Genomic DNA, 25,764 nt, shown 5'->3' with positions numbered 1-25,764 from the left:
GGGAGAGGAGAGACTGAGAGTACTCACTCGCTCACACATACCACCCATGCACACACACCCTGTTCTATTTCCCTAGATCTTACACCTGAGTGTGAGAGGGGACCAGAATCTGCAGTGAGTGACACTCCCTAGACTACACGTAAACCTGTCTATGCGGTCCACATTCCCCAGATCTGACCATCTTTTGAAGGTCTTGGTGTCTTGCAGAGTGGCCTGTGACCGACCATCTGTACACTTGGCCACTTAGGTCTTTATCACTTCCTGCAGAGGGCTCCTCTCTGTTATCAGCTCGCTGTCTCCAGCTGCCTGTAAGCATTTATCTTGTGATGTTATTTCACAGACATTCACAGTTGCAGGAAACATTAGTTCTGCTTCCGAGGAGCGGACAATGCTAAGCAAATTACTTTTGGCAGTGAACAGTTAAGATAATTTTTTAATGATACAAACAGGCTTCAGCCAATGGTGTTCAAAACAGGCTTGATGGAGCTGGACTGGGAGCTGACAGATGGTTTCTCCCCTAACTTAGTTTGATTGAGTGAGACATTTGATTTGAGCCTCTATGAAAGGGAACCAATGTTTTTAATTGTTTGATGATGCTTAGCCTATTTTAAGTGAAAGAATGTAATTTTTTGTCTATAACATTGACCAACCCCCCACCCCCTGGCCCTGCCACCCCTTAATATATCCTGGACAATGGGATGGCAGATGGGGAAGGTTTGATTCCTCCCCTTCCAGGTGAATTTACATCCTTTTCTAGAGTCAGAAACAATGCCCACCTTCCTTTCCACTAAGCTCAGTACTATGTCTTACCCACAGTAGGAACAAAGTAAATTCCTGCTGGTTGTTTAAAAAAGGGGAAACATTTTCCAGTGCTCTTTTCTGTTAGGAAGTGGATGTGATGCTGGCTCCGTAAGGCAGCCCTGTCTGTGCGATCACTGCTTCACCCCTGGGGAGACGATGGTCTTCGTGCGAAACGCAGAGAAAGACCCAGCCGAAATGCTTCCCTTGGTCACCTATTCAAAGACTCAGTCTCCAAACAGTCACATTCTGAGGTGCCGGGGGTTGGGACTTCCACAAATTTACAGGGACAAAGTTCAGCCCGTAAAACAGTCTTTGCCTGTTCCCCTTCCCAGCACAATCTTATTCTTATGGCTTAGTGGGTGACCTTAAAGAGGGGAAGCGCAGCTTTCTGTCACAAAGTGACCTTGTGATTGGACAGGCCTCATAAGTTGAGGTGTGTCTTGCATCCCACACCACATGTGCTTCTTAAAGGGTGGTGAAGACTTTTACAAGTTGAGGTTTGTTTTTAAGTTCTGCTTATGAAAGCAAACCCTGTAATAAACACTTCTGCAAAATTAAGAATTATCTTCTAATTTATTTACCTTCTTTAAGTTTGGATTTCTGGGTCAATTGTTCCTGAAAGTACGGTTTAGTTGTATTCATAAACAGTGTCAGCTCGACAAAAATTTTCAAGGCCCTGCTACATGGTAAGCTTACTGCTGGGAGCTTAAGGGGCAACTGCACAAGACAGACATGGGCCTGTCTGCTTGGGGTTTCACATGTAACAGGGCAAATGAAGAAAAGAGTAACAAAGATGAGACATGGTAATGCTAAATAGAGTTTCTTTCCGCACTGTAGTACATTGCATCCATCCAACCATCCATCCATCCAGTCGGTCCAGTGACATTTATCAAGCACCTCTCCTCTCTGAGGCCCTGTTCTGTGGGGCTGGGAAACAATGGTGACTGAGATCAGCATGGTCTGTTTGGCTCTCAAATGGGAGTAGTGAATTATTTGCCTGTCATTTTACAGATGCGGCTGTAACAGAGTCAGAAAATTGAGCCGGATGTGGTCAAAACTATGTGGAGTTTGGGAAAACAACTTTCTAGTGAAGATTTCGCTCTCCTTTTTTTTTTTTCTTTTTTGAGTCATTATTTTTTCTAGAGGTGGTGTGCTGAACAAAATTTCAGGGATCCGAGAGGTCATTTTTAGACTGGTTTTCTAAGTTTTTGCCGTGCCGCCAGTGGTCTTTGAAGCCTAATGTGTTTTCATTTGATTTCCCTCTTGATGTAAAAGAAAAAAATTTTTAGTGGACTACAATCAGTGGCCTAGAAATTGTAAAAAGGATGTTTTTATCAATTAGAAGTAACCCATAAGTGCTGTATATCCGCAAGCAAGGAGCATTCATCTAGTTAGGGCTGGAAAGAAAAGCAAAGTGGGGGTAGCAAAACACAGAAAGATAGATATGCATACTTCGAAAAGAGTAATTGTATGTTTACACCTATTCAAGTTTTTCTATTTTCTCTTTCTCATGTGTCAGTGCTAGCTTTAAAGTAAATGGAAAAACAACAGAATGTTATCATAAAAGACATTGTATCAATCAGATTAAGGAAGACGAGTGTGTTGGGGAGGTTTAAGTCACCTCTCTGAGCTCAGTGCACACTCGGCCTGGCTCTAACGTGGTGTGTGGGACTTTGGCAGCCAAATTATATGACATTTGATGATTAGTGACTTTATTTTGAAGCATGTTATTGCTGCCAAGTATTATAATTCTGCAATTTCCTGGACACGGCAATACTCACTTTAAGGACATCTCTTAGCTGCAAACATGAAAAAATCAAACAATACAAAGCATAACAAAAATGAAAATATGAGATTGTTTAGAAATATCTAGCCTTTGCAATGATGGCCTGTGAATATCAAACAGCCTTATGATTCTTTCTCCACTGACAGCTGTTTACATAAATGTCAACAGAGAGTCAGTTTTCTGGCCTTGAGCCTCTTCCCTTTTTTTTTTTTTTTCTTTTTTTTGTAGAGGGATACACGACTAGAATGGCTACCAATCACATTTTTTGCTTGGGGAAAGTAGAACCTAGTATTTTCTAAGCTTGCTTGCTATTCATTCCTGTAGTTTTTGATTAAGAGGGCACCTAAGCAATTGTTTGTTCTAGTCTTTATATTATAGGTGAAGAAGCAGAGGTTTTGCATATTTTTCCTTAAGCTGTTTGTCTTTAGTAACACTCTAACCATCCCTGAGTCAAGGAATGTTTAAACAAAATCACATCAAAATGGCTTCCATTTTAGTGTCTTAAAACTGATCTATGCCCTGGCTTCAAACTGACTAAGAAGGTGGTTGCAAGGGTCCAACACATCATTGCTTAAAAATTTCCACATAGAGACAAAATCAAGATCTTCACTTTTAAAATAGTGTCCACTTTGAGATCATTTTTCAGTTTTGTCTTGGTTGCATATATTGCAACAGTGTACATATTCTAACAAGCTCACTCTAAGCTTTTGGGTTTAGCGTGTTACAAATGGTTCAGTCCCACAGGAGCTGCAGAGAGCAGTGCTCATTGGTTGGCTCATCTGGAACAAACACTTCATGATGCCATGCACTTAAGCGCCTTTTCCTTTAGAGAAGGGTGTGGAGGAAGCCCACTCAGCTCTAACAGAGCCTTTCTTATGTCCATGGGCAGGAATTTCAGGGCCAGGAAGAAACTGAAATGGGTCTTCCCTATCCATCTACCACAGGTGCGAGGAGCCTGTTTGCTGTCATCACCTACACTGATCACTTACTCTTGCTTTGAGACACTGGATATCCCTGTCGGCAGCACAGTTCATCCATCTTCCACCAATGATCACGGGGATCACAACATGTACCCAGTAGGGGCCCTGGCCTCTCACCCTGACCCTCACATGGAGTTGTCATACAGCCCAGAATAAAGAGCAGCCTCTACATGCAGCTCCTATGTTTGCAATCCACACACTGTGAGCTCAGGCTTATGTGAAATCTGATTATGAAAATACAAGCATACTGCGCGCAGTGGGTCCCAGTTACTTTGTCCACAAAAACATGGGGAATAGTGGCACTGCACACAGTTCGTGCATCTTTCAGAAAAGCAACTTTGGAGATTTCTCTCAATGACATGAAAAGTAGCCTTGTAGAGGATTGGGACATCGATGTAGTAAATCCTCGGTTGTAAGGATTTGGACAGGTGGTTGAAGGCAAAGTCACCTTCTTTTTCCATAATAACCATAGATCAAGAAGGGTGCTTTTTCAGTAAGAACTGCAGGGAAGGGTACCTCCTCAGGGCAAAGCCCTTACAGCCCTAGCCAGCTCAATGCTGTGAGCGGGTCTTTTCCTTTTGGATCTCGTGGGAAGTCGCAGCAGGATGCAGCTGGCTGGTCTTCCAGATGAGGAGGCAGAGGTGCCACGGGCGGGTGAAAGGCTGCCACAGAGCCCACAGTAGCTGCTCGGATGCAGGCTTGTTGCATTGCAGGTACATTGCAGACAGTACTTCCCTTCCTCTTGCTTCCGATGCTGCAAATTTAGAATTCAGGAACATTCCTCGGGTGGGGCGGGTGGTTATGAACCTTACATCCCACAAGGAAAACAAGGAGAGGCGTTTCCGGGTCATTTATAGTACTTCCTTGACGTGGAGGAAAGGGAAGGAGAGTATTTAGACTAATACCCTGAACTAAAAATGGAGAAATTAAAAAAAGGATTAAAAGGTTAAGGTAGGGTATTCCTTTTGTTTCTTGTTTTTCACGTGAGCAGCTTCTGAGAACACAACTGGCTTTCAGCATCTTCTGTTACTGTGGACAGGATCGAAATGGATAAATGAACCTCACAGATAATCCCCTCAGCTTATTCTTACCCATTAGCTTCAACCTCTTCCCTCCATGCATCTATCCCAGCTCCTGATGAAGGAAAAGAATGAGCTGAGTGAAGCCTGAACGACCTTGCGGGGCAGACTCGCCCTCTGATGGAGGTGTGAAGGCACAGGAAGGAGGCGGAGGTTCAGAGCACTGGATGGAGCCGCAGGGCTGCAAACGCTCTGCCACCATGCGGGGGGCTTCTCAAGGGGGAAAGACTTCTAAACTGCCAGGGCTGGGCAGGATAACCCAATCTGGCAGGTTCCTGTGCAGAAGGGGATACCAAAGCTCTGAGAGGCTAGGGCCATCACAGGGAAGGCAAGACTTTCCCTAAACCACTTTATGGTCTTTGGCTGTGCCTGAAAATTAAGTTGACCTAAGACAGATAAACAGAAAAGCATACAAATCTTATTATTACATGTATCACCAAAAAATGAAGACCTTAAAAATCATCTGGGCCTAAATGCTTATATGTTAGAATGACCAAAAAGTAATAATTGTGAAAAAGTAACAAAAATATACGGGAAGGCCTAAAGGAAGACAACATTCTCTAATGAGGTTTATTTGTACTGATTTCTCTCCGCCCCTCCTGCCCATCTCCAGTAAATGGTTTTTTTCCTCTTACAGAGAAGGTATCTTTCCATTCATGTGGGAGTTTCTTTTGCCTTTAGGAGGAAAAGGGAAGTCGGAGTTCCTTCTTGCATGTAGTGTTTTTCGAATGCCTCTAATAAAATAATCCTTATGTCAAAGTGGTGTATTTGGGGCATATTCTGCTACCCTTCACCATCCAGTTAGTTGCAAATGAGAATGAGAAACTGGTCCTTCTCGCTCATGTCTGCGGTTATTTAACCACCATTTTCCGTCTTGTGTCTGGGGCACACCGACGTCTCCTGCGGATCTGTGCACCAGGCTCTGTGTTCGAGGTCTCCAGATTTATTTGCATCACACAGGCATTACTGTTCCTATTTTGTGGGTGAGGACACTGAGGTTCAGAGAGGCTCAGCAGGTTGGTAAATGGCCCTTTGATATAGGGTGGTCTGAACACATGTCCTAAGTAACACAGCAATTTAGATCAAGAGTCTGGTTTCATCCATCCTTTGCAGATGAAAAAACTGGCTCCAGAATGACTGGTTTTCTCAAGGCCGCACAGGTGGACGGGGGGGGGGGGGCACAGCTGGACAGGGGGCACAGCTGGACGGGGGGGGGGCACAGCTGGGGACTGGAAGCGCCCTTGCGCTGGCACCGCCAGCCCAGGCTCGCTCCGCGTAGCTGCCATGACACACGTGGGATAAGCACTGCGGGAACGGCTTCCCCTTGGCCCCGCTCACCTAGAAGCAGGGGTTGGTGTTCCGGAAATAAGCCTTGTAGGACACAGGAGACTCAAGACAGGACGTTCCCTTATTTTAAACTGAATCTTTCAAAAAATGTACCAACCTTTCCAGGGCTACCTTGGGAGATGCCTCCCAGGGCTGCTTCTTCCCTGAGGCGCTGCTGAGACATGCAGGGAACATTAATATGAAAAACTCTAGAGTGATCTAGCCTTCACCCACTGCCTCATCAAAACCATCCCGATCCTTACGTCACTCATGGCGCTGCCGCAGGTAAAGACGTGGTACCCGGGTTCGGAGGAGCGCGGTTTTAAATTTTTTTGGACTAGCTGGGAAATACCCTCCTTTCGATTCTAAATAGCCATTCCAAATGTAATTTTTCTATTATTGGACAAAAAAGTAAGTTAAGTACTTTTAGGGGTCGAACTTTCTCAATCAGGGCCACTTTAGGTCATGCTGATACAAACTCATGTCCGAATACAGCTACACTCTACCAATACCTCATACAAGGTCTTAGCAATATGTGACTGGAATATGAAGCCACTACGGTCGTATCCAGAGGGTCCTTGCTAGATTAGATCTGGTCGGGCACCCATAGTGGAATCCCACTCAGCCGCGGGCAGGTTCAGAAGTCTTTATCTACCAACAGTGTCACAGATGCTTCTGGGCAAAAATGGACAGAAGCTGAGGTAGCACAAGGTCAAAGCTGAGAGACTGGGTTCATTGAGTTCACCTCCCCCAGCTCTGGTCACCACCGGTGGGGCTGGCAGGGCTCAGGGAAGAAAATGTCCTTCACGCTCTTTTGAGTGACACGTAGGAGTAGAGTTCCTATTTATCAGCTGGAAGTAGTATAAAGTGACAGTGTTAGCGAGTGAGAAGTGGGGAATGGCACCAGTGGGGGGTCTGCATGCAAATGAAACTTGCTGACCTTCCCTCTGGTTATGCCTATGGCAGATGGGACCTGAGAGGCCTGGTATTAGGGGCTGCTGTTAGCTCAGAGCCCAAATCACATGCGAAACATACGGTCATCATGAAGCATCAGGCACCTTTGAGAGGACATTCTCTAAACAACGCTTAGGTATTTGGTCAAGAACACCAATGAATTCATAATCATTTATTGTAAATCACTCATAGTTTACACATTATTAATGACAAAATAACACTGTTAAACACCTGCTGGATGAAGAACTTCATTATGACAATTTCCTATTGTCTTCACTTCTTTTTCAAAAATTAAAAGTTTAATTTTTAAATCTTACATCTTTTCTAAAAAGATCTATCTTCGAAGGGCTCCACTGCCAACACTACAAGCCTTTCTCTTGCTCTAACATCTAACACTAAGGGTACACTGTCCCATTAATTCAACATGCTCTTTACAAAGCAACTTAATACACAAAATTTTTTTAATCCAGAAGCTACATAATGATCACTTTATATTTTGCTGCAAAATCAATGAAGGCCTCATGCAAGTGAAACATTAGTAGAAACTGAGTTCTAGATAACTGTTAGTTATTAAGATCTGATGGACTGGTGTGGAAAATTAATATGCTTATTTAGCAAAAGCAGCTAAAGTACATGCATCACTGGCTGGGTCAATTAGAATATAAATTAGTATATAAATATTGAAATGAGAGCTTAATTTGAGCTTAATTTGATGTCTGGTATGTCTGAGTTAATATACCTTTAAAATGACAATAGCAAAGAGAACAAAATCAAACACCTAAACAGGCACTGACTTATAGGGTTAACTGGGAGTAGAGCTCAGGACACACAAGTAGCCGGGCAGCGAACAGATCTCTTTTGAAACAAACACCATGTAGCATTAATAAGCTGTAAACAGGGGGGGAAAAAAAACAACCAAAAAAACCCACAAGAGACCCATTTTCTATATTCTCATTCTAATAAATGTTCAATTTTCTAATTTAAAAACAACAAAACACACAATAACTACGAAACAGAAACATTCTTTAGTTACTACTTAGACCACTGCTTCTGTCTTCTACCTGACTCTCTGCTCCTTCAGATAGTGTGTTTAAAAATAATGCCGGGTTAGTTGGTAGAAAAAAAAGAAATGCTCTTCTGAATCACACTGAAAGAATATTAAATTCCTTCATCCTGTCAGGGTTAACATTATGTACAAGCATATGAGGATGTACATTTGACATATTGTAGCTACAGCGATTAAATCACATGTCCACATTCTAATGTTAAACTATAGTTACATTGACTTAAAAATTTTTTTTTCAATGATAGTTGTATCTTGGCTTTGAGAGAAACAAAAAATTCCCATCCCACAGACTCTATTCCCTTCTATCCTCTACCCCTTCCCACCATCCAATGGATAAGAGAATTATAATAACAGAAGGCATGAACCAAGGTGTCAAGGGCAGACATGTTGGATGGCGGTTCCAGGTTCAAGCACTGCCATCTCCAGTCCTGGCTTTCCGGGCCTCGATCATTGGCTTGGTTGCCCGTTTGCGGTCAGTGGCCAGCCCCAGCCAGCACATGATGTCAATGAACCATGTAGTTGGGTTGAAATTTAAGCCAAATTCACTTGCAGAATAGTCAAAGGGAAAGGTGTGATGGTAATTGTGGAAGCCTTCTCCTGGAATACAAAATGAACATTGAAATATATCACGTGCCGTCTCTCTGCATAGATTTTTTAATTACTCTTTTATTGAGGGTCTACCACGTGCAAAACACTATCAGGCTCTTTGGAGAGCAAAAGACTTGTTTCTTGCCTTAAGGAAGTGTTTTCTTAGTTGGCTAGTAAAACTAGATGTGAACAGAAAATAACAAAAAGGTTATCGGCAGAAAGTCACAAGATAATTTTCCTGTATGAACTGGAGACATGGTACCATAACTTCAGCGCTGTACTTCCTGAGCTAAATGCTAAATGGCTGGTAACATATCGTCATTTTGATGTAAGTTCACAAAAGGAAAATAGTCTCTGTGGACTGGAGTGATTAGAGCAAGACTTCCTGGGAGAGCTTGAAAGAAATGAGAATTACTCAGATAGGTAAGTAAGTTAAGGAGTTAGATAGTGAAATATCCAAAGTCTGCCTATATTTTACTCTGTCCCTTCCAGTGAACAGCTTTTCCTTTTTTAAAAAAGGTGTTTTCAGGAAGGAGAGGGTCGTATCTCAAGACTTTTTTCATTTGGTTTTTAAAAACAGCTTTATGGAGATATAACCCACCATATAATTTACCCATTTAAAGTGTACAATTTAATGGCTTTTAGAATATCCAGAGTTGTGCATCCATCACCACAATGATTTATAATATTTTCATTCTCCGAAAGGAAACCTCACACCGCTTAGAATTCACCCCCACCCCATCCCCTATCTCTTCCAGCCATACTTGCTATCTCTGTGATGATTAATCCTATGTCAACCTGACTGGCCGAGGGGTGCCCATTAAATATTATTCTGGGTATGCCTGTGAGGGTCTTGCTAGATGAGAGTGACATTTAAATCAGCCGTCTCGGTAAAGTCGATTGCCCTCCCCAATGTGGGTAGGTTTCATCCAGTCTACTAAGGGCCTGCATAGAACAAACAGTGGAAGAAGGAGACACTTTTTTCCTGACTCTCTGATCGCACTGGGACAACTCTTGTCTCCTGCCCTCGGACCAGGACTTACACCACCGGCTCCCCTGCTGCTCCAGCCTTTGGACTTAATCACACCACTGACTTCCCCAGGTCTCTGGCTCACAGTCAGCAGATCATGGGACTCCTCCCTAACGGTGTGAGCCAATTCCTCACAATAAACCAGTCATTCTATTTATCTACAGAAACAAGAGAATATATCTATGTTTGTACAGATATCCAACTATTTCTATATATGTGAAAATTTATTATGAGGAATATATGTAATATGTAACAGTATACATACTGAGACACACAGTTTCTGTTTCTCTGGAGAACCCTAGTATTATCTCTATTTGCCTATTACGAACATTTCATGTAAACGAAATCATGAAATATGTAATCTTATGTAACTGGTTTCTTTCACTTAGCATAATGTTTTCAAGGTGTAGCAGGCATCAGGATTTCATTTCTTTTTACTGCTGAATGGTATTCTATTATATAGATATACCATCACTTACTATGCCATTGTATTTTTACAATTGTGTTTATCCATTCATCAGCTGATGCACTTTTGGTTTATTTCCATTTGTTAGCTATTATGAAAAACGTTGCTTTTTGTGTGGACATACATTTTCATTTCTCTTGGGTATAAACTTAGGAGTAGAACTGCTGGATCATATATAACTATTTTTAACCATTTGAAGAACTAACTGCCAGATTCTCCCTTAAGTGGCAACATGTCATGATATAGTTCTTTTATTGACCACATTTGAAGGATTCTGCTCTACAATGAGTACATCAGATGGATTGATCTGTGGTCTGCAATTTTCTTACTTTAAGTCTTCTCTACTCTGCCCCTCCACCCTCATCATTTTTAGTGTTTTTTCTTAAACTAAGGTACAGTAAAGAGAAGTTTCCCCCCTATTTTCTAAGAACTCTATCTGTATCCACCATCTACTTACTGCACAGTTGGTTGAAACAGAGCCCTCTAAGGACCTTCATGAAGAAGACTGACTGGGAGTCCAGTGCTGACCTGAAAAGACTTAAAACCAGCACCCCGCTCTTCAGGGCCTGTGCATGGTCACACTCTTTGGGTTTCCTGGATCTCCATCCAGGAATGGTAACAGTCCGTCCTCTCCCCACACCAGTCTGCTCTCAGAGTCAACACTAAATGTGGTTCCCCTCACTAGAGTTCTAGAAGATGAAGGGTGAGAGGAGGAGAAAGCAATTGGTGGGTCAGGAAGCTCTTTCTTCTGTCTTCCAAGGCACCGTTCTCTCTGCTTATCACATTATCCCAAAGCTAAACTTAGTGTTTATTCCACCTTACACTGCTCTTGTCGACAAAAGATCCCTGGGGTCTCAATAAATGGGAAACCCTAATGAAGTGGTGGCAGAAACTCATTGTTGAGTGACACAGAGGCCATTTCTACTTAAGGTAGAAACTTCTCTTCCTGGGTTTGATCTCTGTGCTCAAGGTTCAGCTTACCAAGAAGCCTGAATTGCTTTTATAAAGCTATAGTTACTATTTATTAATTTCTTACTATGTGTCAGCCACACTGCTAAGTGCTTTAATGAGAATGAACTCCTATAATCCTCACACCTCTGAGCTATGATTATCCCCATTTAAAAATGAGAATGTAAATTCACAGAAGGGACAAGTAACTTGCCTAACACCATATGGCTAGTAATAAAAACAACATCACTGAAGGCTTATTTTGTGCTAATTACTGCTGCAGACACTACGTATTAACTCATCTACCTCTCCAAAACCAGAATGAGGTAAATGTCACTATTATCTCCACCTTGCAGATGAGGGCACAAAGTATGGAGAAGCCAGATAACTTGCCTAGAGAGTAATTAAAGGTACCAGGGCTCTACCAAACTTGTCAGACTCTAGAGGTCTTGCTCTTAGCCATTTTGTGGTACCATGAGATGCCGCCATCTCGTTTCTTCCCATCTCTTTGTTTGAAGGCCTGTTTTCCTACAGTCAGCCAAATGATTGGACAGCTGAGGCTAGAGTGGTCAGGACAGTTGGAGAGACAAATCAACTGCTACTCTCCTTTAGAAAAATTTCCATGGCAAAAATAAATAGCTACTAATTATGTATCACCTACTATGTGGCAGGTCCTATACCAAGCGATCTACATATACTAGTATTTTACTTAATCCTCACAACATCCCTATGAAACAGGCATTGCCATTCCCATTTTACAGATAAGAAGACTGTAAATCAGAGATTAAGTGACTTGCCTGAGAGCCGAATTTCTAACACCAAAGGCCAAGTTCACTCTGTTCCACTCCACTGCCTCTTTTTATAGATTCTACAAAACCACAAGAAGCCAAGAAAATCGAGCTGCCATTCTCTCCACTGACTCTCATACCCCTACTCACCAATGGCACCCAGAGTGACCAGTGGGTTCTGCCGAGGGCTGATGTGCTTGTCATAGGGTCGGTTTCCATACATGTGGGCGGCACTGTTGACCAGCCAGGTGACATTGAGAGAGATGGTATAGCGGAGGATGGAGGCCAAGAAGTAGGAATTCCACAGACTCTCTCCCCAGATGCACCAGGGCACCAGCGTGGGGACCACGAAGCACATGAGCACCACGGTGATCTTATAGTACCTGGAAGGAAGGATAATATGCTATCATTGGGCACCTGTTGATGACGGTGGGAAAAGGCTGACAAAGCTATAGGAAAAGTCAGGAATTGTGCTGGTCAGCAACTCTTTCTGTATAAGGAATACCCTGTTGCATGTCACTCTCTGAAGGGGTCATAAACGCATTTACCCACAAGGGCTAGGCAGGTAACACAAATTGGGGAATTAGGACAGATAGCATGTTATAGAAAGTAGTAGGGTCTGCAGCATATTTCAGAGGAATTTTTATATAAAATGATTAATATTGTGCTGGTGTCTTAGAGCTGCATTCGTCCTACGAGCCACCAGTGCGACAGGTCCTAGCTTTCTTTAATCAGTCAACCAACCTGCTAATCAGGTTTTCTTGAATAATTTCAAGAAATATTCAGTATTTCTGGAATAATTTTCAGGCACACAATTCTGTGCTTACTTAGCTTAGTAAAAAAGGAAATGACCCACTTTCAAAAATGTTATTTGTTCATTAAAGTTTACATTCTAAACCAGCATAAAAAATAAACACTAAGTACAGGAACAAGCATGGCCACATAAAAAGTAATTGTTAAAAAGAAACCATTATTGTTTGATTTCTGGACTTGTGTATCCAGCAAACATTTACACAGCGCCTACTATATGCCAGGCCCTGAGTGCTGGTGATACTAGGACAAATTTGACCCACTCCCTCCTCCCAGCTTCAGTAAAGGAACCACTGTTCACCGCCCTCTGCTGTGTAGGAGTAGCTTTATGCGGAGACAGGAGAGGAGCTGTGACATGTATGTGTCCAAAGCCACCTGTTCATAGCAATTTTGTCTCTGGCTTCCCATTGGCTAATCAAGCTTCCAGGCCTCTGTTAAAGTGCGTAGGTATCAACCGGGAGGTGGCCCAGTGTGAAGGCATGAGAGTCCCAGGCAGAAGGCTTTGATTCGAGTCCAGATCTGATTCTGGATGTTGAACAGGGCTTTTAAAATCCTTTCACGTGCACAGTTAGATCATGCCCCCAAAAGCAGAGCATGAGGCAAGAGCTTGTGTATGGGTGTTATATTTTGGGAAGTGAGATCATACTACGAGATTGGGAAATTGAGAAGAATGAAACAGGGAAGGAGGCAGAGCCAAGCCAGGGGTGCCTGCTGCTGTGGGCAACTGAAGTTGGGCCTTGAGGAGGCAGGTTCTACCTCAGAATTATTCTCTCGAGAGATCAAAGAAGGGACTATAGGGATGCCCCGCGAGATACTACCTCCCTCACACCTCCACGTTTGCTTGGGTCTGAAAGGCTGAGTGCATTCTATAGGCATCTCAGGCAGAAGTGGCAAAGAAGCCAGGGCAGGAAGTAAGAAATAAACAGTAGGGCTGAGGAAGGTGCTGTTGGGTTACACTCATGTCAGCAGGCGGCTGTAGCAACGGCTGGAATGAAAAAGTGGGCCGAGAGTATGAGGCGGGACACTAGAGGTATCCAACTCAAGCAAATAATTATACCTCACGGGGTTCTTGTGAAGATCAAATACTAATAATATATACTATGTATTTACTGTGTGTCATGACTATTCTGAGACCTTTATTATACTGATTCATTTCATTCTAACAAAAACTCTAGGCCGAAGGGGCCATTACAAGCCCCATTTTACAGATGGGGAAGTTGAGCAACAGAGAGATTATATAGTTGGCCCAAGGTCACAAGACTAATTAGTAGGACCAAGATTCAAATCCAGGCAGAATCACTTCAGAGACCATAGTGCTATTCTGCTTGGCAAATGAAATCAGGTATGCAAGCGTGCTTTGTAGATTGCTAGGGGCACATAAGTATCAGTCCCTATAATAACTATTTTTATTTATTAGACAGCATATTAACCCACCAGCACTTGTTTTCCAGTCATTGGGCAACCAGATGGCTGTATTTTAGTGGAAAGAGGGTTCCTGGGAGATCAGATGAGTGGCTGTAGTTGGAGAGGCGAAGACAACAGACAACTGATGGTCTTAGAGTGGGCTCCCCAGAGTCACAAGCAGAAGGCTCTGGGGGTGCTCTTGAGAGATACCTTTGGGAAAGGGAGGAAGGCAGGATTGGGCTGAGGGAGAAGCTCACCCACAATGAGTTTCAGCAGATCCAGTCAGGAGCTCTGAGGCTGGATGACCCTGTACCGTTGTCCCAAACAAAAAGGTATCTGGCATCGTGCAGCCACTGGCCTCAGAGTGCCCGATGGGAAGTGTGAACCTTCGGGCAAAGCAGTTCTCTGTGGGCATGGGCAGTTCCCAATAAGGACAGAAGCTGGAGGGTAGAAGCAGCAGCTGAAGGGGGGATCTGGGCGAAGCACGCAGGCCCTCGCTGAGGGCCCTGGGACCGCTGCAGGGCATGTCAAGAGGCAGGATGCTCTAACGGGAAAACAGGCCCGGAGCCCAAGATTGCTACTGCTGCTGCTCCCGGTTTGCACCTCTGAGGGGGACAGCAAGCGGCTGAGCACTGCCAGCAGAAGGCATTTTACAACTTAAGCAGCTTTGTCCCTTCCTCCACTTTCTAGGGAGGAACCAACCCCTCATTTTGCTCCTAAAAAAAAAAAAAGAAAACACGTATTGAGGACTTGCTCTGTGCTAGGCACCAGGCTAGGCATGTCAGAGGCCTTCTCTCACTTCTCATAGCGGGCTCGGGATGGACACATTCTGCCAGTGAGGACCCCTTGCTCCGCCTGGTCCTATGGAATCTGCCTTTTCAGTCTGACCTGCCCACAGGACTAACCTTTTAGGAAAGCCACCTGCCTACCTGGGCTCTGGTTCCAGAAACTCCACTCCCGCGGGGGGCTGGGTTCCTGTGGCGGGACGGCGCCAACAATGTGGCTTCCCAAGTGGGAAGGAAAAAAAGCCTGGACTTCACCTCCTGGCACACCACTGTCCAGCCAAATTTCCTCTTCTTCAAAAAAAGATGCTCCTTAAAAACCACTGGCCTCATACTAACAAAGCGTTAGCAGAGCTAATCATGGGGCTGTTATCTGATTGCTCTTCCTATATTTTGCTAGGATTCCTCTTTGTGTGTTCAGTGCAGTGGATGAAAGAGGAATTTTTAGGAGGCATGGCGAGTCAGGATGGGATTGCTAGTGAAACAGGTATTGATGCTGATAAACGTAAAAATTCTCCCCAACCGTTTCCAACAGACTCAGCATATCCTCCTGTGTAGCTGATTACCCCTTCCTTCCCCCCACCACTAACCTTGAACAGCTGGTCTGCATATAATCACAGTCACTGGCCTTCTTGCCTCAAAACAAGTGCTGAGATGGCTTCCCTTCCTCCATGCTTAGAAACATTAAAATCTGAATGCCCTAGTCAAGGGTCCACAGAGCGACGCCAAAAAGCCTCCAGCACCTAATCCCTACTCATTTAAAAGATTTCTTTTCTTCACCCAGTGGTAGAGAGGAAGACTGGAGAGGAGCCACTGATATTGCACTTTTTGATATTGTCTCTTTGCTAAATGGATTTTTTATGTCGTAAAGCATCATAGAATATTTAATTACCCAGCTCTGCCACTTCTTCCTAGCTGTGTGATGTTGAGTAAGTTATGTAATTGCACTGAGCCTCAGGTTTCTCTTCTGTAAACCGCTAATAAATTTACTGAATGCCAACTATGAGCCAGGTACTGTCCTAGCACTGGAGATATAAAATGAACAAAACAGACAAAAATCCCTGTGGAGAGGTATTCTCATAGGGAGGCTGTATTTATATATTTTTTTCTGGCAGGGAAGACAGCTAACAAACAATATACATGAGCAAAATATGGAGCATCTTAGTGGTAAATGCTAAGAAAAAAAGCAGAGAATGAGAATATGAAGTAAGGGTAGGGTATCTAGGGAAGGCCTTAGTGACACAATAGCTTTTGAGTAAAGACTTGAAGGAAGTGAGAAGTTAGTCATAGGGCTAAATGCAGCAGCGGATTCCAGTCAAAGGAAACCATAGGCACAAGACCCTGAGGCAAGAGTCTCCCGTGTCTGTAACTGTCTTCCCCAGCCTGGCTGACCCGACTTTTCCAAATATCAGTCTAAACATCATTTCTTGGAGAATTTCCTTTGTCTTCTTGGACCAGGCAAGGTGCCCCAGCACAGTGGTCCTGTAGCATTTTGTACTTCTCCACTCTCAGCAGCCATATCTGCTAGATCAGTGGTCTCAACCCTGACAGCATATTAGCATCAACTGGGCAAACACTTAAAAATGACTGATGTTGGGAACCCACTGCAGACTAATTGAATCCAATAGAATGAGAATTTCTGGTCTGGGCACTGACATTTTTAAAGCTTCTCCATTGCAAACATTGGTGGTAGCCTCCCTAAACCCACCCCATCCTTTCTTTCTTTCTTTTTGTTCAGATATCTATCCGTCCTCCTTGCATCCATGTTTTTCAGGGAAATGCATCCTACCCAGGACATGGGTCCTGACTGGTTTGAGGCAATCATGGTGATCTCATTCACTTTACCCATAATTAATGTACAATTTGGCCAATAGTGGCCAATAGATATGAGGAAAAAAATGGTTATAATTTTTAAAAAGTGAAAAAAATGTTGGTGAAGGTATAGAGAATTGCTGATGGGAATGTAAAATGGTTCAGCTGCTGCAGAAAACAGTTTGGCAGCTTTTCAAAAGGTTAAACATCAAATTACCATATGACCCAGCAATTCCACTCTTAGGTATGTATTCAAAAAAGAAAGAAAGAAAGAAAGAAAGAAAGAAAGAAAGAAAGAAAGAAAGAAAGAAAGAAAGAAAGAAAGAAAGAAAGAAAGAAAGAAAGAAAAGCAGAGACTTGGACAAATATTTGTACACAAATGTTTGTAGAAACATTATTCACAATAGCCAAAAGGCAGAAGCAATCCAAGTGCCCATCAATAGATGAATGGATAAAAAAGTGTTGTCTATAATACATACAATGGAATATTATTCAGCCATAAAAAGGGATAAAATTTTGATACATGTTACAACATAGAAAAACCTTGGAAATGTGCTTTGTGAAATAAACCAGACACAGAAAGACAAATATTTTTATGATTCCACTTATATGCAGCACCTAAAATAGGCAAATTCATAGAGACAGAGTAGAATAGAGATTACTAGGAGCTAGAGGGAAGGGAAAGGAGAAAAGGAAGTTATTGTTTAATGGACAGAGTTTTTGTTGGGAATGATGAAAAAGCTTTGTGTGTAGATAGTGGTGATGGTGTACAACACTGTGGATGTACTTAATGCTACAGAACTGTACACTTAAGGACGGCAAAATGATAAATATTGTGTTGTATATACTCTACCTTAATAAAAAGAGAAAGGGGGAGAGAGAGAGAGAAGAGAATATTTTCCTCAACAACAGAAGGGCACACAGAGATGGCTTCTCCTCTTTCACAGTGACATCCAGACCTGCTACAGTCATCTTGTAACTGTGACAGGATGAAGGCTGAGAAACAAAGCCAATCCCTGAGGCCGGCAGAGCAGAAAGATGGAAAGGTCCTTGATTATGCTGTTGAGCTGTTGAATTAACCAACCCTAGATTTGTTTATCCATGATGCTCTACTCTGGGACAAGCTAGTCGAGTCAAGATCTTCTGTGGAGCAGCTGAAAGCATTCAAATATACCCAGTGGACACACTACAATGTGCCATCTGGATTTCCTCAGTACCAGAGGACTTAATCTCCCAGTTGCTGTCAGTGCTGCCTCTGCTAGAGGGAGGTGCCTTGCCCTAGGGCATGCCCTCTTCTAATAACTGCATCCAGTGGCTGACCAATAAGGGGAGCTGTCCATTGTCAAGGCCTGGTCCCATTGCTCCAACTCTCAAAGACTCTGAAAAGTCATCCCAGTTTCAGCATCCAACGTAGGGTTGGCTGAGGCCTCCACTAAGACGCATCAAAGACCACATTCATCCCTTGCCTAGTCCTGTTTCTGTCCCTTCTTTCACAGTGTCAACCCCAAGGAGTCCCCAGTAGACATCCTACAATGTAATGTCCATCTCAGAACCAGCTTCTGGGGTAACCTGACCTGGGACATGGATATACTGCTGGGCCAGCTGAGTCCAGCAGAAAGCCAGACTCTCTAGCATCTAGCAGAAACTTGCACCTAGTAGGCATTCTTAACTATGTGTAGAATTATTAAATGAATGATATTTTGGTTAAAAAATTATGAGTTCTCAGCTTCTCAGGAAAATAAAGTGACTTTAGTAGAGCAAAGAATATGAGAGAAAAAAATGCCAAGGTTTTCAAAAAACACAAACCACACAATAAGTGTGCAGCCTACTTTTGGGTTCTTCATTAGATGCTCATTGCTTGGATTGATGCCAAAGCAGGGTTGTGGCTAGAAAGCCAACAACTTGACTAAAGACATTCTTGCTCATCAGGACCTAACCCCTGTGAGGCCTCCTATCTCTAGTTTAAATAAATGATTTCTGATCATGAGCATCTAGGTCATTTTTTGACCTGCCAAACATAGTTAAAAATTTGGCAGTCTTTCAGATTTACAGCCACTCTAACAGGTTTGGTCTTGGTTTGGAATGTGAGGGACTTTCTCACTAGACTCCAGGAATGGAGAAGACTCCTAAAATCATCAAGATGCAAAAAGAAAAGGTGTAAGGACTAGAGAAAAGTGGTGGTATGAATCCAAGAACGACCCAAAGAAGAGTAGCTCTCCTCTACACACTGGAAAACAGAGGCCCATATTAAGCCAAAAACACAAAAGCCAAAGCACTCAAGCTCACTTTACAAGTAACTTGAGAGCACGTTTCTATAGTTCTAAGGTGATAGCTTATATGAACAAGTCCAAGACAGATGCTGGAAACCTTTCCACACAGTTCTTCATCATACCAATACCACGACCAGGAAGATGCTTTTCAGCATTTAACTAATGACAAAGAGTCCATTTCATACAATCGAATGCCATCATATACCACGGTGCCCCAGCCAAGTAGCTTCGTCTATAGGACACAAATATAGATATGGGCCCTAACCTTCCATCGTCTTCAATGATTTGAAGAATATCCTCATTCCTATAAACTGGATCACGATAAAGAGAACTGAAACATTAAAAATAGTCTTGAGACCAAAAATTTGTTCTACGGAGAAGAAAAGATTTGGTATTTCATATATATTTTTTTTAAAAATATGGGTGTGATAAGCATCTCAAAACTCTCATTTTTCTTTAGATGAAAAAGAAATTGTTGTTCTCTGTAAGTATTTTCCTTTGCTTGACTAACCATAAGCACAGCGGTCCAGAGCTGGTGGTGTGTGAGATGTCGAGAGTAAAATCTATTAGAGCATGAAGCAAGGGGAAATGACCTGCTGACTTTGAAGGCGGGGGCAGCCTCAGGAAATGTGAAAGAAGCAAATACCACAACGGGTGAGAGAGAAATCGCAGCTCCATAAATGTATCGTAATGATGAGCAATGAGCTGTCACTGGCATCTTGATTAAACATGTTTGATTTTATGATTTCATTTAAAGCCTAGCCAGAAATTTATTTTCCTTTCAATTTTTGCATCTTGGAGGGGATCAGGCAAAATCATCTGGATGCCTACTCTAAACATTTATTTAGGGGACAGATGACATGCTCCGGCAGTTTGTAAATGCATGGAACATTTTCTCCTCCTTCCTTTGTCCCATCTGGTACTGCCTACAAGGAGGTGGACTATGTGGTTCGTTCGGATGCAGATGTGAAGATGGAAGCCCACTGATGGAATGAGTAGCTCTTTGGAGTTTTTTAGAAAATCTTCCGGACTCTTTAAACTGTTTAAGTTGAAAATGGGTTTTGCTGTCGTGCTCTTGGTTTTGCCTCTCTGGTGCTGCAGTGTCTTTATGTGAAAGCGGTCATGTTTCCTGCATTAGAAGTATTTTCTGAAACTCTTAATCACTCCAGATTTGTCTTTGACCCTCAATTAGTCTTGACATCACTTCCCCTGTGCTACTTCATGGTAAGCATTCCCGTAGAAGAAAATCTATTAATTGGACCATCTAGATGCATAATCTTCATCTTTTGGATGTTTCTTCTCCCCCACGAAGGAAGCGGACGGCAAAAGGCTGCTCCATGACAGCAACTCCTTCGGAAGCTTGTAATGCGGGGGGAAAAAGACATTTTAATTTTCTCTCCAGATTCTGCTTTATTTGCTGTGGAGGTCTGAGTGTGGAGGTCAGTTGCATCCATCCACTTGAATTTAATTTCTCTTTGTACAAACAGCTTGCATTGATTCAGTAAGCAGTGGTTCAAAAGATAAACACAATCATTTCAGAATTTCAGCACAAAGTACATTATTTCTACCTCATTAACAGTGAAGTGCTTAAAGAATATACCCAGGCATGCTGATGGCTATGACCATGTAAGGAAGTTTAAAAGTCCCTTTTCCTTTTTCAAAGCTTTGATTTCATCAGAGTAAGCAAGGGCAAGTTTTTTGAGGGCAGGATTTATCTTAATCCAATTCACATCATTCACAGTTCCTTGAACACAAAATGCTGGTTAGCACAGTAGGTGCCCAGTAAGCAGCAGAATTGTTGATGTGCACTAGAAGGACTAGAGGGTGAGGATCTATCTGCCTTTGGCAAAAGCAATTATGCCCGTTAACCCTTATAAATGATACTTAGAGCTTCTCTAGCCCTCTCAATAGAAATTAAAGTTGATTAGACCAATGTCATCCTAGGTGTCTCTCGAGGATTCTGTCTTTGTCTGTCTCTATCCTTCTTCCCTCCCTTACTGATTAGTTATCAATTGTTCCAAATAAGTAATGGGAACAACAGACTAACTCCTGATGGTTTGTAGAATAGCATAACAAAATGAACAATTAAAATCATTTATAAAATAATTTTTAAAACAAAGTTGCTGCATTTCCACTTTCTTGCACCCTTAAAGCTGTGTTTCACTGTCACCCTTGCTATGAGAGATAAACCAAACATTGCAGGAGAAAACATAACCATTTGTCTTAACCTGAGACCCATGAAATTGTATGCAGACTCTTGTGTGTTCCCATTTTTTCTGGGGTTCAAAGTCCACAGTTTTCATCGCACTCTCAAAGAGCTATTCAATTCCCAAAGAAATGAAAGGCCAATATATTTGAAAGGTAACTACATTTTTCTTTGATGATGCTGTTGTTATTTAACTTTGATTTTCTGTGTTTACTTTAGGATCTAGGCTAAGATTTAAGTAAGAAAATGTAACTCAATTTAAAGTGGTCTTTTTAAAAATAAGATTGTCTGCCCTACATTTTTTGGCAGTAAAAATTTTAAAGGAATTACCATGACACTAGATAGCAGTGTGTGTGTGTGTGTGTGTGTGTGCGCGCACACACACACACACACACGCACACACACGCACACACACACACATTCTTTTGCTAATTCTAGCTTACATACATGTGGACCTTGTGCTAAAAGGGCAATCGCCAATGACAGAGTACAACCTCCACCCTACAAGAGAACAAATTTAATTCCAAAATTCTATCAATGGTAAACTATTCATCAGCAGCCAATCTGTGCAGGAAAGGAGCCAAGGGAGTCATTTAAACCACCTTCATGATCAAAGCAACTGCTGCAGCTGAACTGATTAGGTAGGCTGACCATTTCGCACAGCACGTGCTTTCTAGCCGAGGGTTTCTATTCCTAAATTAAAGGTTCACTACCTTTCCAGAGCTCCTCAGGCCTGCAAAACTCAGCTCAAAATTGAATTCCTCCAGAAAGCCTACCTTGATAAATCTCTCAACTGTGGTTATTGTGTTATTCAATACCCCTTCAGTACAACTGTGCTGTAAAGACCCAAGAAGACAACCGTTTTAGATAGCTGAGTTTTCCTGCCAGCTGGGATACCATGTTCAATTACCCCAACTTTTTAAAAAATTGTCTGTGGAAATCATTACTCATTTTTGTCTTTTTTTTTCTGTCTTCTTAATGAGAGTTCATGGAAAAAAACTTGACCATCTTTGATAGTGATGGGTGTCTTAGTCTGGGCTTCTCAGAAGGCAGGGCTTTAGGCAAAGCTTACATGCTACTATTTTATAAAGGGAGTTCAGTCTAGGGAAATGGAATGTGGGAGGCAGGAGAGGTATGGGGGCCAGTGAAGGGGTGTTACTGAGCTGGCCAATGCTTCATATCTCAGTCTAGTGGGATCATCTTCCAAGAGGCCATATGAATGCTTAAGTTTTGGAACATTTCTGCTGGGAGGAGGATGGGGAAAGAATGTCTCTCTCAACTTTCCCCTTCATTGCCACCCTCCCCAGAAATCTGGATTATGATTATGAGTGTTGAGAGGTGTCTCAGGCTCTAGAGCCGACAGAGGCACCCCCAGGCAGGAGGCACACGCAGTGTAGGCATGAGGAAGGTGCTGTCAGAATAAACCTACCCAAAGGCAGCTGGAGCACAGAGGGCTGCGCAGGACGAGCGGCCAAAGGTCCCAGGACACAGGAGGTCCAGAGTCTGCAGTGGTGTCTAACGGGTGTCTGATACGATGAGAGTAAGTTTAGAAACCTCAGTGGGTGCTCTGTGTTTTGCCCACGGTGTCTGCTGAGGTGTGAAGAGCTCTTGGTCTAGACTGACTGAGTCACTGTGACTCATACTGAGAACTGAGTTCCTATATTTACTTTTTTTGAGGTAAGAGTGGTACATATCATAAATTTCAGGTGTACGGCATTATAATTTGATATCTGTATACACTACGAAGTGGTCACCTCTAATTACTAATTAAATCTTGCTGATCCCTCCCTTATTTTCAGGTATGCCGAGAAGCTATTACAACTATTTGTCGGTGTTCCCACATGCAGTAACTTCTAATTTTTTTTTTCTTAATCTTTGAAGGGATTGAAAACCAAAGAGCCGAGCTTGTTCAATTTGTGTGCAAATGAAGAACACACAGGCTCTGGGTGAGAGCTAATAAGCCTTTCCTGTGCTGAGATTCAAAATTCAAAATTATTAGGATTATGACATTTATTCAAATATCTCTGTGCTGGTAGAGAGTGGAATGTGCACTTTGGAGTTTAGAGGATTCTGTGGAATAATGTGGATCTGGCACTGAGCATCTCTGTGATGACTCTCTTTGTTTATGTACAGGTTCTTGGCTTTATTCCAGTGAAAAGAAATTATCGAATACCTGAATTTCAGAGAAGTGAGACAATATTCTATTTAGTGTTCACTACACTGTGTATTTGAACTTAATGATATTGTTAAACTTCCTGTAATTTGCTTGAATATACTGTAGTATAAACAGTGTTGTGAAGTAGGGTGTGTGTGAGTGTGTGTTATTTTATGGACAGTTCATTAACATTGAAGTACCCTAATAAAGAATCTGAACTTCACACATGCTTAGTTAGCATATGACAAATTCCAATATTTCATAAAACAGATGTCTGTTACAGGTTTCAACTATTTTTATCTCCAATGAGCCCTAAAGGGTTTGTAATAAGAATAAGGGAAATGAATCTTCACTAGTAAAACAAGTGGTTGAAATATGTGAATTGGCTAGAAATCCTACACAGGTACCTCCCAGCAGCATATATTCCTCAGAGTGGCAGCACCTAAGGCTTTGCTCCATCCTGTGCCCAACCACCGGCAGAAGCCAACTGCTGGATTCTGATGAGATGATACTCCTACATTGTGTCTTCCATGCAGGAGGCTTATTGGGGTGTCCAAAAGGGCAGGAGGCAGGGCTTCATCAAGTTTACAGATATGTTCACAGCTGTTTTTGTCTCTAATTGCTAATTGTGGTAGAATTTGGTCTGATACGGGATCATGTTGTATGAAACACCCGTCACCTTCCTCCTCCTCTCACACTGGTCTTGGACGAGGTCAGTTCCCAGCAGTCTTGGCCAAACGTCTTTTGTTGCACCATCTGTTTTTGTCGTCCTCTCATCGTACCTTTGAGAGTCTGAAGCACCATGAGATCACTGTTGATGTTAATGATACTGTGCATGACTGGGCAGTGGGCTCCTTGCCTCACCCCAGGAGGTAGGACTCCAGGCCGCTGAAACGTACTTGGGGAAAGTGGAACCCCACTAGTGCTGGTGGTGGTGTCTGTGTGCTGCTTACTTCAGCAACTGAGGGGGTTAAAGCATCATACACAATTCATTACCCCTAAAGCTGGTTCTCAGGTGCAGGTTGTCTAGTGTTCTCTATAAACAGGGTAGTTAACACGCTGCTCCATTCCAAAAGTATTTGGGGAGGTGCTAGGTGTTTCATTAATTTCAATAAGTAGAAAGATGACTAGGACATAGGCACAGCCCTCGGGGAGCTTCTGTTCTAATGAGAAAGATTTAATACAACACGATAAGCATGAAAGCAAGGTAAGCCCACGAGGAGAGACACTTAGCTCACCTATTACAATGAATCCCACACTCTTTGGTCTCAGGACACTTCTACATTTTAAAAATATTCTTGAGAACTCCAAAGACTTTTGTTTATGTGGATGATATCCATCGGTATTTACCATAAAGAAAACTAAAACTGAGAAGTGTTTTATTAATTCATTAATTATTAAATGCTAATAAATGTTAATATAAAACTACCTGTATTATATAGAAAATGTATTTGTTAATACCATAAAATATTAAATAAATTTATTTTTTAAAATACCAATAATAAACCTATTTCATGTTAACATAAATAACATCATTTTATGAAAAATAACTGTATTTTCCAAAACAAAAAAACGTTTTTATGTGAAGAATGGCATCATTTTACATAATTGCAGGTCTCTAATGTCTGGCTTAATAGGAGCAGCTGGACTGACACATCTGCTTCTGCAGTCTGTAGCAATATATACTGCTCAGGTTGAAGTCTTTGAAAAAAATTTGCTGCACACAGATGTGCAGCTGGAAAAGGAGGACCTCAAAGACCCCCTAAAAGGCAAAAGCTTATATGCTATTTATAGTACATAGAAAGCTTATATGCTTCGGGACTTCACACTCAGAAGGTCTTTGAATTGCTGGCTTCAGCTTCCTGGAGGTGAGTTTTAAAGAATAACTAAGAGGTGTCTAGGTAAAAACATGACAAGAACATTCTAGGTCAGTGCTTCTCAAACAACCACTGCGCATCTGTTTCACCTGGGGTCTGGGGTGAGGCTTGAGTTCTGCATTTCTAACAAGCCCCAGGTGATACTGATGCTGCTGGTCCCAGAACCACACTTTGAGCAGCAAGGCTCTAGGCCAGAGAACTAGCAGAAGCAAAGGCACAGTGGCATGGAACAACCTAAAGCATGAAGGGAATGGCATGACTAGAGAGTGAAGTACAAGACGGTAAGTACCAGTAGAGAAAGTACTCCATGCCAGGTCATGGAGGTAACAGTTATCACTTTTCTCCAGGAGACGTTATGAAAAAGTGTTAAATAGGAAACAGCTCTGGCTCACCGGAAAGCAAATTTCTAATTCTGAAAAACCCCGAATGGCAATAAATATAAAAGATACAAGCAAAGTAAGTGGGCGATAGAATGATATGGAGGAGGAAGAAAGATAATATTCTCTATGAATATTATTACAACATAGCTTAGTAGAAAGAGTAGGTGCTTTGGATTAGGACAGAATTTGCCAAAACTCTAGCTCTGCCATTTATAAGATGTCACTGAGTCAACTTCTCAGAGCCTCAAATTTTATC

At 42.3% G+C, this 25,764-nt stretch overlaps 1 protein-coding gene across 1 annotated transcript in view; it reads right to left on the bottom strand.

Moving 5' to 3' along the window:
* Positions 1 to 7,083: 7,083 nt before the first annotated feature.
* The window catches only part of SCD5 (stearoyl-CoA desaturase 5), a 127,294-nt gene continuing 108,613 nt past the window's right edge, over positions 7,084 to 25,764 (bottom strand). The window contains exons 4-5 of the mRNA XM_016156212.2: positions 11,963 to 12,195; positions 7,084 to 8,589 (exon numbers count right to left, since the gene is read on the bottom strand). Coding sequence (XP_016011698.1) covers positions 8,399 to 8,589; positions 11,963 to 12,195 — 424 coding nt within the window. The 3' untranslated portion in view covers positions 7,084 to 8,398. The remainder of the gene's footprint in view (positions 8,590 to 11,962; positions 12,196 to 25,764) is intronic.

The sequence above is a fragment of the Rousettus aegyptiacus genome, unplaced genomic scaffold (genome assembly GCF_014176215.1).
Source record: "Rousettus aegyptiacus isolate mRouAeg1 unplaced genomic scaffold, mRouAeg1.p scaffold_m13_p_10, whole genome shotgun sequence".
Classification (NCBI taxonomy): Eukaryota; Metazoa; Chordata; class Mammalia; order Chiroptera; family Pteropodidae; genus Rousettus; species Rousettus aegyptiacus.
This window is presented reverse-complemented; position numbering and strand designations above follow the sequence as displayed.